The following is a 12,802-nucleotide window of genomic DNA, read 5'->3' on the forward strand; positions in this document are numbered from 1 at the left end:
TCCTCACAATAGTAGCCTCTATTGTGTCTTTTCCAAGTTATCGCTGGGTATCAATTCCTTCAAAATGCGCCTCCGGGATTCAACCAATCGTGAAAAGGAAAGAAAACAAAAACAGCACCGCCAACATATAGCCGCTACGTTCGTGAGTAAGTAGGACCTTGCCAACACCCAAGATTATCCACTGACAGATAATGCAGGTTTGGCTCCTAGGTTCCCATATCTGAAGCTTGCACACGCGCCTGGTAGACTACTGGGGAGGTACATTGATTTCGTATCCAATGAGAACTTCTGTGGTTGTTCCCTCCCAGCCTCGGTTTCCGGCCGCGGACAACATGAAGCGGCTAGATGGGTCAACGTACAGGCTAGAGATGACGCCGGCACGCGGTGGGCCGGGTACTATGAGAAATGGCGGTGGAGAGTGCTTGGAGGAGTGCTCCGAGCGAAGATCGTACAGCCGGAGAATATCGTGGGAAGCGCAAATCAGATGCCGCCCGTTGACCATAGGCCGAACGCAGCTGACCGGACCGCTGCCCCCGGGAAACTTCAAAACCCGCTCCGGCTGCCAACCCACGCGCCCTCCCCTAGCCTTTTGCACACTGAATTCCTCGACGGTGCCGTTTCTTCGCCCAGCGTAGATCCAGTTGCCGTCCGGGCTCCAGCACGCGCCCATGCACCACGGAGGGACGCCGGGTCTATTGCCAATACGCGCTACAGGATTGGGCACTCGTCGGTCCCAAACCCTTAGGGTCCCGTCGATCGACGCGGAGAGGAAAGTGCTATCGGAAGTCTGTGTTATGTTCTGGTGTGAGGGTGCGGAAGAGGCGAAGATCATGGATGGTGATTGTGGTATCGCCTCAGGAAATCCGGAGTCGATGGGTTGTGATATGCCTCCTGGCTGGGACTGGAATGCGTTATCGCCCGCCGTCGATACTGGGAAGTCCGGCAGAGGCGGGAAAGATGAGGGGTCGAGATTGGTATCGCTACCGAAGGAATTCAGCGCGTTGTCGCCGAAAAGGGTAGAATCTTGTTGGGGAGGGTCCGATGGAGGCTGGACAGACGGTGCTTGACCCGACCCAGGTTCATAAGTCGGACCGGGCATGTCGTAGTCGCCCATAGTGACATCCGCGCCTTGTGGTGGATCTTGCATCATCGCCCGAGAGAACTCATTGTCGTCGTCGCCCGCAAAAGCGCCCATCCCATCGTTATCTCCGAAAAGAGAGGTACTCGGGCTCCCGCCAAATAAACTGTCATGCCCGGGACTCCCTTGGCCACCAGCCATACCGTCTCTTCCGTTGGTCAATTGGCTGGATACACCATTGGCCCCCAAACCATTCGCACCGTTACTGAGGTCCATGCCGAATCCACCGTCCGGATCTGCCTTAAAGTCGCCATCCATGTCTGGATGAGCATTGTTCCCAAAAAAGGTATCGCTCGGTATGTCTTCTTCGCTGGCTTCGGGAGGAATGGGCGCCCCCCCCATCGGGCGGATCTCTATAGCAGAAATCTGACCACCGCTCCCGTCGAACTGGCGGGTTACCTGGCCGGTATTCAAATCCCAGTCAAAGATGTTTTTGTCCCAGCTTCCGCTGAGGACCGACTTCTCGTCGGGAGAAAGGGTCAGGACGCTAACGGCATTCGAGTGCTGCTTGAGGCAAGTAATCCTCTTTCCCTCGTCGTGGCGCACGCTCTGGAGATTAATTCCGCCGCTCTCGAGGCCAGATAGAAGCCAAAGAGCCTGAGAGTGGACGGCCAAGCTATAAACCGGGCTCAGGACTAGATCCTCCTGCCGTACCGGGGCAGGCTGGGGCTCGGCATTCTCCCAATACGACATGAGAACGCCGGCTTTCGTAACGGAGTCGACGAAAGGGTGCCGTTGCGCCACAGTCAATAGCGTCTTGCCATTGATGGTGGCCGGCCCGTCGTATTTCCTGATGTAGCCGTCACTACCGCCAGTCATCCAGTAGCGAAGGTCAGGGGTAATAGCCATGGCATTGATGCTCGTGGCCATAGGCGCAGCCATAGTGGGAACGATGTCGTAGGTTGCGGCTTCGAGGGCATCGGGGTGGATTCTGGGCCGCCACTTAGGCGTCGCGAGCGGGCCTGGGGTAGCCGAAGTCCGGGTTACGGCTGGGTTGGCCAGCCCATTGGGTTGAGTATGGTCTTGGGTGTCGTCGTCGTCGTCGTGCTGGTCGGGGTCATCGTCCTCCTCTTCGTCGTTCTCGTTCTCGTTATCGTCTTCATCGTGATCTGCGTTCTCGTTCTCATCCTCGCCATCTACGTCGCCGTCCACATCAGCATCGGCGTCCGCGTCATGGATGGTAAGATCGTCTTCGTGCTCGTTATCAGAGCTAGCGTTAGACTCTCGGTCAAAGTCATCCATCGCGGGCGCGGCAGAAGGGTGCTATCAGCCAGGAGCGAATACGATGTTCTGCGCCGAAAAGAGTAGGTGAGTCCCCTTCCCGAGGAGGAGACTGGAAGTTGGCGACGCGTCGCGAAATGGAATGTCAACTGGCTTCGGCGGTAGGAGAGGGGAGAGGTATGATCCGCGGGTGGCGGACCGCGAATTTACAGGAACGACAGCCTAGTCGGTGAAGGCGCCAAACCTGAAGGCATCGGCAGTTAGGAGGAGGGAGGAGATGTCGGGGAGGGGAGAAGAGCTCAACATGGGGAAATACAGAAATGCACAGAACAAGCCCGGATGTACGTTGGTTGGAATTGGCACCTCCACCATGCGGACGCAATAGATTAAGAATAGGTACTCCGAGTAGGTAGGTATATATATATCTTCGGTATATACGTTAAAATAAGTTCGCTTCCGTTATTTCATTGCCTTATACTTAGAACATATAAAATATTAAAAACTAAACTTAAATTAATCAATTATAAAAAATAAAAGGGAAGTATTAAGATAGTAATAAAATAACTTTAAATATAATTATAAGCTAACTAATTATAAAGCTTCTTATAAGTATTTTAAATTTTATTAAAAGGAATATTACAAAGTCTTTATTTTATTAATAATTAAATATATAACTTGAAATAATTTATTATAAATCAACTAATCATAAGGCTTCTTTTAAGGCGCCCTAGGATCCATAGGTAGATGTACATGTAATTAAAAGTATGTAGAGGAGCTTACATATATAAATACGTGCTGTTAGACGCATCAACCGCCCGCACCTGCTAAATCGATATGCACTAACGTACCTATATCTAGGTAGCCTTCCATTGTCTATACGCCTCGACCGGATATATATAACTCCCCGCCCCTTTCTCGCGATCGCGAGCGAGCTAAAGAACATCGGCAAACAGCTTGCGTTCTCCGGCAGGAACAAATTTGCTCGTCCCCTTGGTGATTCGGGGGGGGATCCTAAAATTCCCCTGCGTAGCCCTCAGGGGATTTCCTGGATTTTGCACTTGTCCTGTCCTCGGAGTCGGCTTAGCCGTCGCGAAAGGCTGGAAGCCGCCTTGGAAGATAGGATCGATCCCGTCGTCATCCCCCACGTAGGCCCGGTAATTTTCCCTCGGCGAGTACGAGGGCGCGACTCGACGTCTGTTCCTGCCGGCTACCCCAGCATGGCGGCGGTCCTGGGTTAGGAGCTCATCATCCTCATCATCAGCCTTCCCCGTATCTTCCGTCGGCCGCTTCCGCTTCCGGTTGGGGCCGTCTTCGATCTCCGGGAGGCGGGGCGGCGGTCGCATCATCTCTGCCGCGTCGTAAGTATCCAAACCGTCCCGGCCCGAGGACTTGACCTCGTTGACCAGCTCGACCGCGATCCGCGCTCTGTAGCCCATCTGCTGAACCGCGGCGAACGCGTTGAGACCGGTCATCTCCCACCGCACTTGCTCTTCGTTGAAGAACCCGCTCAGGGGGTCCCAGAGGTCGTCGGCAGTGCGGAGGTTCAACTCCGCCGCTCTAAGGAGGCGGTTGAGGATCTGTCTCGCTGCCCAGTACACACGGGGGCCGCAGCTACACGCGTCTTTTTGCCACGGCGTCCATATGGTACGATCGTACGAATCCGAAAACGTGAAATTTCCAGCCTGGTGGAACAGGTTCAGCAGCCTCTGATGAATGAACCTCTTGCGCCCCTCCGCGTCTCCGTCCTTCCAGGAATCGATGATAGCCAGTCGCGAAATGTGTGTGAATTGATCGGAATTCTCCGCCGGCCTTCTCTTTCGTATTAAGACTAGCACCCAGTGGCTATCGTTATAGTTGATTGGCCAGAGAGTGTATTCCTTCTCTCTGATAGCTCGGAAGAAGCCACGCATAGGTCTGATGATTCTCCCCTGGAATCTCTCCTCGCCGGCTTTGCCAGGGATAAACAATCCGGTGAGGCTCGTATCCTGGATCTGAACCATGTCTTGTACTACGGTTGGGAGGCTTTGGTAGTATATTGAGATCGCCTTCTCGATAGCATCACCGTTCAGCCATACGTCGCGACTAAACTGAAGCTCGTGGAGGCCCCTCATATCCGGCCATTGCCCGTCGGGAGGTTTCGCTACATTCTTCGGGTGCGGTATTTGCACATGAGCTATGTGACATTCTCCCGGCCCTGCATTCCCCCCCGAGCAGAGGACTTGCGCGGGCGAATATCGGAGCATGCTCTATTTCTGGCCTTTGGGCTCGCGTGGTATCCAATGGCTGATTCGATAGGGAGGAGGGCGTCGGCAACGTCGCCTTGGCCTGCTGATACCGTTGAACGGAACGCGCTTGATGATTAGCCCGGTTTCAGTGGGCGACCGAATAATTTTGAAGCTGTGTTGGGAATGGGGATTGTGAGTACGGTTTGCTCTACAATAATCCCTTAGACCTTGAACTTGAGGATTTTTTGTTACCGTGCCGAGTTGAGGTGATTAGATATTACTAACATCTGCCAACAAAGGCATGCAAAGTTGAAACAAGGACCAGGAGGTTGTTTAAAGTATTCCTTTGTTCTCCGCCGAATCCGACCTCTCATCGTCCCAGTAGAGTAAAGACCGAGTTAAAAGTTGCCCTTTCGCTTTCAAGATCTGATTGTCATCTCTTTGTATGAAAGTTCTGCCCCGCAAACGATAACATCAGCTCGCCTACCAGTCCTAGCCTAATTAATCTTCAGAGCCTATGTGTGTGTGTGTGTCCCCTCATGTTCTCATCCTTTTCTCTGTGTAAGTGGCTTTCACATATTGAGTTTCGATGACTTAGGTACCACGGGGCTCTCTAAGTGACACCTAGGTAAAGCTTAGGAGACACGCACCACACACATAGCCTATTATTAGAATAGTTTCGAACTCCTGAGCCGTCTATATGGATTACAAACTGCCGATTTGGTAACTTCAAAATGGAAGCTAGGAGATTAATGGTCTACGAAGTACATTGCATACTTGAATTTGTAGGGCTAAGCATAACAGTATGCTCAGCAAGAGGCATCGGTTGAGTTAGAGATATATACACCCCTTTAACTTCCCGATACCACTGATGAGCTGTTGCAGAATATTAGGTAGGGATATGTTTAGTATTTCATGACTGATAGTACCTCTGCTTACACTTTCACAGGCAGGCAGGAAAGAATATGGGGAGAATCGTTGTAAGATTTATTATCTTACAGGCGCTCTGGCGAGTAATGTAGGTAGCCGCCCCTGTTCTAGAAGAGGAAGTATTCGTTGCAACGGTAAATGGCCCAGTCTGCAGGGCTTCACTCCATTTTCTTCACCTAGCAAATGGGGAGCACAGGCCTGGCTGGTGGAAAGGCACAATATGAGCATCAACCCCAGTCTTTGCAGGGTTAAGGAATCAGCACCCATGCCACCCACCAGCTAGACCGCAGCCAAGGCTTGGGACCGCACCATCATTATCAAACCTGAATCTGTTCCCTTTTACCCTAGTTCCATTTTGAAGTATGGCTCGGTTATGGAACGCTCCAGTGATTATGTATAGTTATGTCGTCTGGTTACCGCCCAACCAGTAGTGTCTACTCCCTCATCTCTCTTCCGCTATCTCGAATATGATGTGAACTCTACTCCTCGATAGATGGTAATGGCTACCCATGTCCGTTTGCTCAGATCTCAATCACATTCAACTCAACCTATCATACTGGTATTTATGCCTATCCTGCAGTATCGAAGGGCTCTCCTAGGTTGACCTGACGGCTACTCGACGCGTCTGGATGATAAAAGAAAGGCGTTGCAGATGCTCTCTCATTCCCGGGACCGCGGTACCCTATTCTTCTTGGGCTTTCTCCTGTGGTACGCCCTCGCAGTGGTTTACTTGCGATCCAAGTGCTTTCGAGACCCATCTTCCGTCTTCTTTAGACCCGAATCTGCCCGTGTCTTGACGTATTCTGCTTTTCGCAAGGCGCAAGCCCAGAAATTTGGGGATCTAGCAGCGTTGCACGCCCCGACAAGGTGGCCCAACACAACGGCACCCGACCTTTGTGTGGGTGTCGCGTCAGTAAGCCGACACGGCTTCTCCTATCTTAAGGAGACCCTCGGCTCCCTCGTTGAAGGTCTCGACGACATCGAGCGCCAACATATCTACATCGTCGTCTTCCTCGCCCACACCAACCAATCCGAGCACGAAGACTACCACCAGCCATGGCTTCTCCACATCGCCGACAGCCTCCCGACCTACCCGAATGATACGAACACAACGGATCTGGTGCGGCAGCTCGAAGCCAGCGGGACGTACGAAGCCCACGCGCGAAAGCAAAAGATAGACTACACTGTCCTGCTCGAGGAATGCTCCAAAGTGAACCCAAAGTATACGATAACGTTGGAGGACGACGTGATCGCGTTAGACGGGTGGTACCACCGAGTTCTCGGCGCCTTGCATACGGCCACCGAGAAGACAAGAGAGCTTGGGCGAGAAAGTTGTATGGCTCTCAAATCTACCGATGAATAATGCGGACTGCGCGGAGACTGCGATCGAGCCCTATTGTTGTCGCTAACCTTCTCTGCGTCCTAGTTCTTTACCTGCGCGTCTTCTACGACGGACGACTCCTCGGCTGGAATGGCGAAGAATGGCCCGTATATGTCGAATCATGCTTAGCGATCCTCATTCTCGAGATGGCCATTCTGGGTACCCTCCGATGGCGCGTCGTCCCAATGCGCAAGGCTCTCACACATTCGGCCCTGTTCTTCATCTGCGGAGTGTGCACTCCCATGCTTATCGGCCTGTTTTTCGCGGCTGGGCGTGGCTGTATGTTGCCAAAGGCGCCCGGTGTGCACCTGATGGACAAATACGGCTGCTGCGCGCAGGGACTGGTATTCCCCCAGCACCAGGTTTCGGATCAACTGCTTCCCTTGTACCGCGACACCCAGGATAACCACGCAGCCGTCGACACGTTCCTTGAGGATTGGGCCAACCGTCACAATAGCCTCAGGTGGGCCGTTACCCCTGTACTAATCCAGCATGTCGGGGGGAAGAGTTCGCATGGCGCAGGCGACCAAGAACTTGGGTCGTTGACAGACGACATGCCCTTCGATTATTCGTTCGAGATGAACAACCCGATCGACCTGGCGAGAGAACACCAGGCATGGATCTCGGAGACAAGAAGCTAATTTGGATTCCGTTGTCCCGTCCCCCGACCTGGTGTAATATTTGCCGGATGCACACGTAGACCAGTCTGCGCTTGTTGTGTTGCCCACCCCCTCATACCACAATCGGTATGCTGATAAGCGGTTTCACGAACGATCGTAGGCATGGTCCTTTGGATGTAGCATCCAGTAGTTGCGCGCTTGAACGCTTGCTACTAGGGGTGATGAATGAGAAAGCGGGTAGGCCTGGAGGCGCGAATTGGTTTCGCAGGATCGATTTGAGGACCGCCAGCAAGAAACCTGCGTGCCGGTGTAGCCCTTACTCGCTCCACGCGGGTTTCACTCTGCCTGTCTCCATGCGCACATCTTGCTGTGCTGGCTCGTCCTCGATGAAGGCGACATCACTGATAGGGTAATCGTCGGTGCGGCAGAAGAGGCGAACTATTAGTGCGCAGCAAGGGTAAGCTGCTCTCGGCGAAAGGGGGGGTAGGACGGTTGCGTAACGGGCGCCTCATAACACAGACTAGAAGATATCAGGGTCTACCAGCCGGCTTCATGTCTCAGCCTGCCGTATCCAATGAATTGCCGTGCTCGAGAATGTGGTATGGTCCGAGTCCTGAGGAAATTGCACCTTGTCACATAATCGATCTAATCCCTCCATCCGGGACCACTTTGCGCCTGGAGCACCGTCCTCACACCTACGTGAGGTTAGTGGCGGCGCTCAAGGTAGCATCCAAGTGTGCGTTATGGAGGGATCTCATACTTACACTTGCCAAATATGAAAAGGGGTGCCAACGAAGATCCTAGGGATGTGGCTCGCAATAGCTTGCAAGTAGATGTCTCGGTAGAGGTGGACACCGAAGACGAAGGTGGAAGCGCCAACTCGCTCGAAGCCCTCGGGAGAATCGACAACTTCATGGCCCAGGCTCCGGATAAAAGCCTTATCTGCGGAGTTGAAGAATGGCTCCTGGAAGATACAGGGGATGGCCGAAGAGCCTGGGGGGCGTAGCATGTCGGCAATATATAGGAAGGCGGCGAGCTGTACGTGCGCCGTTCTCTTAGCCTCCCAGGACCCGTTGTCGGGATCGAAGGACCCCAGACCAAGACAAATGGCTTCGGAAATCTCAGAATTGCATATGCGGGAGAGAATGATCTCTTCTAGCTGACGACGGCACGCGGACGTCTTCCATTGGTCGGCAATGCGCCGGTGCTCCCTCTCGATATCGGCCACAGATAAAGAGGAGGGCAGCGGCTGAGATGTGAGGGCAGCCTCACGGGAGCGCAGTGGGATGGGTCGGTGCGTCTTGGTGCGGCGACCTCGGTGGTGAACGGTGGTCCATTCTTCCGCGGACTCGGCCACTGGTTCGCATATATCCATGGGCGCCGGGGACGCCATAGCCAACACCAGAGGGCAGGAGAGCAGGAGGTGTTCTGGTTTTCATGTGATCCCGGCAGCAAATCAAGCAGATCGATCATATGGCTACACGCCCACCTCAAAGGGTTACAGCTGGCTGGCTGGAGACTGGGTCCGAGAGGTAAGTATGACTCGACAAAACAAAAAAAAGACTACAAGGAGAAGATGAGGATCTATTTGACCTTTGCAGCCTGAGCGAATACAAATCTCATACCAGCAACCCAAACCTGGGTAGGCACATGTTTTTTTTTTTCGATAGTAGATGTTGATTTACTCTACCTATGCCTACCGCCCACGTGATTATGTGAGAGGTCAGAGCAAGACGAGCCCCGCTATCGCAGTTATCTCCCATATGGTAGGTATATACCTAGGTACGTGTACATGTAGGTACCTCCTATACGTTTGTAAGCCTGTGTCTGTAGGTACCTTAGGTACCTACATAATGCATCCAATATGCATTCAAAGTCGGGTTGAAGCCTCGGGCATTTTATGGTATCATCACCTAGATAGAACGAGAAAATCCGTCCCACCGACACCCATACGTCAACTCTTTAATATGTTGCTGCCGCCCGGGATGGGTGCCTTCGTCAGACGGCGCCCCGTGGTCGCCGGCTTACTGTACAGGCCAACTCCCCCCTCCATCTGTCCGTCGCCGCTACGGCGGTCCTGAGGATGGAGTCGTCGACGCCCGTCCACGTACACCATTGTTTCCTGCTTGGCCTATGGAGAAAGGGGTGTGATTCGGGTGGGTTTTCCAACGTCAGGGAGCAACGCGTAGTAACAAGACCTCAATTGCCCTTGGTTCCTCTCCGTGTTCCACCAACCACGATACCCCCTCGCCAGCGTGTATTTTATCCCGGGCCTGACCTCACCAAACGAGGGAATTGGCTCGTCTAATCTATACAAATTTCCTTTCCTTACATATATATACCTATATATATCATGTTACTGCCTGTACGTACTTTGTTGCGCACTGTCGAGAGGGTACCGGTCGGGCAATTGGAAGACGATTTGGAATTTACGGGAAAATGCCTCGAGGGAAATGTCCGAGGTGCCAAGTGAGCGGCGCGGGGGTGTCTTTTCCGCCGACCCATCCCATTGCGACCCAGCTCGAGATTACCAGCCAGCTATTTCCGAGGCAAAAAAAAAAAGAATAAAGAGGCTTGCGAGGCTGTCCTATTCTGGGCCATCCACGTCGAGCATTGCCTTCGACATGGCACGACCATCTCGAGCACTTGTCCCTTCTTAGACGCGCGTTGCCTCGACGGGCATCCGAGTCGTGCCATCCGCGTGTGCCCTCGTCGACGCATCCAACGCATGCGACGGCTCACCACCGAGAGTCGAGTGGGAGGATGGACAGCAGGACGGAATAGCCCCCACAACCAGCCCCCGAGAGGTTTCTGCCAGGTTGGGGCCCGGATACGAAAGTCGGGAGCCTCTTGGTTCCCGGCCTTCCCAAGTGGGCTCGTTTTCTTGTCGGCGCTTATGTTGGCTGCCGTAACTGGCTGTTGGCTGCTCGCCGCCGCCCAACCCCTGTCCCACGCAGTGCCGGTGGCAGGCTTGTCACCAACCACAGCCTCTCAGACACCACCCCAACGAGTGCCCCTTGGTCAGCGACGCCGGGGTCCTCTGACCGCCCGTCAGTGTCATTGGCTGCCCTCCGACAAATCACTCTCGTTCCTACATTAACCCAGCGACACGCTCGATCGTACGGTGGCCTCCTATTGGCCGTGGCCGATCGATCGACGAGGTCCATGTTCTTCGGCTGCACGTCGTGCACATCGTCCAGGCCTTCTTACTGGACCGCCTGGCCCCAAATATACGGCTGCCTCTCATCATCCTGGACCTTTCAGGCTTCGGGAGCGGGGGAGTTGGTGATGGTACTGGCCATGTCATGCAGGTGATTCGAGTAGAACGAGCCGGGCCCTGCGGCTATTGTCCTCACTTGTCAGTAATAATGGACACATTCTGCCCTGCATCCTTCTCTCCCAAGATCCTCTCTTCTTCATTGCCCTCAGCCGCTATCGCTGCCGTCAGAGCCATCCGTAGCTTACCTTGAACGCAGAGGAACAGCACGAGACCGGCTGTCAATAGCACGCTCAGAACGAAAATCTTGTCTGGGAGCCTAAAACCGAGCCATCTCCCGCGCGCACCTGCGCATTTTGTGCACTTCGGACACCCATCTACACACCTATCCGGCTTGCACCGTCGCCCCGATACCTTCCGCGTAGTGGCTGTGGACTCTTGAGAGTCGTCAGTGGCCGAAGAAGAGCGTCCCGCCCGAGGCTCTACGATCGCTGCGCGACGAGAGCCACGAATCCGGAATACCGTCCAGGACCGAGCTGCCAGCAGCACCAGATATATAATACACCGAAAATGCTGTTCTCAATACTATTAGCCGTCGCTGCCTCCACCCTGGCAGCGGCGCATATCGTCATCTCTTATCCCGGATGGCGAGGGAACAACCTGATCCAGAACGATACCTTCCCTTACGGAATGCAATGGACATACCCATGTGAGTGAAAACGCGAGACGTTCGCAGATTCGCTGCCGGCGTTGCAAAGAAAGGGGCAGTCGCGCTGATATGCCATGCTAGGTGGTGGACTCGGGGTGACAACGAATAGGTCGTACTGGCCGACCACGGGCGGAGCCGTCGCATTTCAGCCTGGTTGGTTTCAAGGACATCAGACCGCATTTCTCTACATCAACCTCGGTTTCGGGACCGACGGCCCGGACGGAGGGCCGTTTAACCTCTCCTTCCCGATGGTCTCGCCGTTCCAACTCCTCGGTCCTTCGAAAGGCCCGTACCCGGGGACGGTGTGCTTGCCGCAAGTCCCGTTGCCGGCGAACATGACCTTCAACGCCGGCGATAACGCGACGATACAAGTCGTCGAGCTGGCCCAACACGGCGCCTCTCTATTTTCGGTGGGTTGCAGCATCCTCCTGACGACCGTGAAGACATGGCTGACCGATTGACCACAGTGCGCCGACATTACGTTTGCCGAACCCGGCGATGAGAGGATCACCAAAGTCGACGAGTCCAACTGCTTCAACACCACCGACCTCGGGTTCGCCGACATCTACACCATCACGAGGAAGGAGCTGGGCGCGGCAGCCAATATGACGACCAGCGGCGCCGCTCGTCTCTGGCACCGCAGTTCCACCACATGGAGCTGGCTAGGATACCTGCCGGTGGTTGCCGGTTCTCTGTGGTTCCTGTTATGATTTACAACGAGATGATGGGTTTATGATGGCAAGGCGATGGTATTGGAGCGAGATGCGCGTAGTCTCGTCACTGTATTCCCAGTCGTCCTTGCGTCTTGTATACACTGTTGAGCATATCAAATCGGCGTACAGGGCGGATGGGCGGGAGGTATTTTCTAGGTGTTGAGGGGTTTATAATTTCGTGGAGATTCGTGGAGAAATGATACCTCAGCTTTCTTTTGGCTGTCTACCTACCGTTTTAGGACGGCAGCCTTGTGGGAGGCCTACATCGTAGAAACCCAGCTCGCCCGGAGGAATTGTCAGATATTGAGCGCTTGGGAGAGGGCTTCGCTCCCTCCTTTGGCGACATTTCTGCTGAATGTGCCTTCCTATGACTTACGACACGAGCCGGTATTGAGCTACAGTAGCAGTTGGTCTCGACTCATTACGCGTCGAGAAGAGGCGCCGATGTTACAGCTTCAGAATGGGAAACCCGTGATGACGGGGATGATTGGATTCGTTTTACCCTGAAAACGCCGGCGTGATGAATGCTGCAGCTACTGCATAGGCGCTTAATACTATCTGGCGGGGTAACCTCGATGAAGAGTCCCAAGAAACCGAGTTATATGAGAGACGTGGTTCATGTGGGAGAAGAGGCCGTTACCATGACGA

The 12,802-nt window shown here is 53.9% G+C and overlaps 5 protein-coding genes across 5 annotated transcripts; 2 read left to right on the forward strand and 3 right to left on the reverse strand.

The window, feature by feature from the left end:
* Positions 1 to 200: 200 nt before the first annotated feature.
* GGS23DRAFT_202738 (WD40 repeat-like protein) lies at positions 201 to 2,751 on the reverse strand. The gene has a single exon (XM_051511798.1). It carries the CDS (start codon positions 2,378 to 2,380, stop codon positions 248 to 250), a length of 2,133 nt encoding a protein of 710 aa, XP_051369664.1. The 5' UTR covers positions 2,381 to 2,751; the 3' UTR covers positions 201 to 247.
* A 282-nt stretch (positions 2,752 to 3,033) lies between these two features.
* GGS23DRAFT_578118 (uncharacterized protein) lies at positions 3,034 to 5,017 on the reverse strand. The gene has a single exon (XM_051516974.1). It carries the CDS (start codon positions 4,600 to 4,602, stop codon positions 3,292 to 3,294), a length of 1,311 nt encoding a protein of 436 aa, XP_051369665.1. The 5' UTR covers positions 4,603 to 5,017; the 3' UTR covers positions 3,034 to 3,291.
* A 1,149-nt stretch (positions 5,018 to 6,166) lies between these two features.
* On the forward strand, positions 6,167 to 8,102 carry GGS23DRAFT_613075 (uncharacterized protein; the record flags this gene model as incomplete). Its single annotated transcript, XM_051520538.1, has 2 exons — positions 6,167 to 6,848; positions 6,941 to 8,102. 2 exons carry the CDS (start codon positions 6,167 to 6,169, stop codon positions 7,534 to 7,536), a joined length of 1,278 nt encoding a protein of 425 aa, XP_051369666.1. The 3' UTR covers positions 7,537 to 8,102.
* GGS23DRAFT_202801 (uncharacterized protein) lies at positions 7,907 to 9,048 on the reverse strand. The gene has a single exon (XM_051511799.1). The coding sequence runs from the start codon at positions 8,906 to 8,908 to the stop codon at positions 8,276 to 8,278; it is 633 nt and encodes a 210-aa protein (XP_051369667.1). The 5' UTR covers positions 8,909 to 9,048; the 3' UTR covers positions 7,907 to 8,275.
* A 2,096-nt stretch (positions 9,049 to 11,144) lies between these two features.
* On the forward strand, positions 11,145 to 12,524 carry GGS23DRAFT_202806 (uncharacterized protein). Its single transcript, XM_051511800.1, has 3 exons — positions 11,145 to 11,441; positions 11,523 to 11,851; positions 11,909 to 12,524. Exons 1-3 carry the CDS (start codon positions 11,303 to 11,305, stop codon positions 12,149 to 12,151), a joined length of 711 nt encoding a protein of 236 aa, XP_051369668.1. The 5' UTR covers positions 11,145 to 11,302; the 3' UTR covers positions 12,152 to 12,524.
* Positions 12,525 to 12,802: the final 278 nt, after the last annotated feature.

This window comes from Durotheca rogersii (assembly GCF_024521655.1).
Source record: "Durotheca rogersii strain YMJ 92031201 chromosome Unknown GGS23scaffold_20, whole genome shotgun sequence".
NCBI lineage: Eukaryota > Fungi > Ascomycota > Sordariomycetes > Xylariales > Xylariaceae > Durotheca > Durotheca rogersii.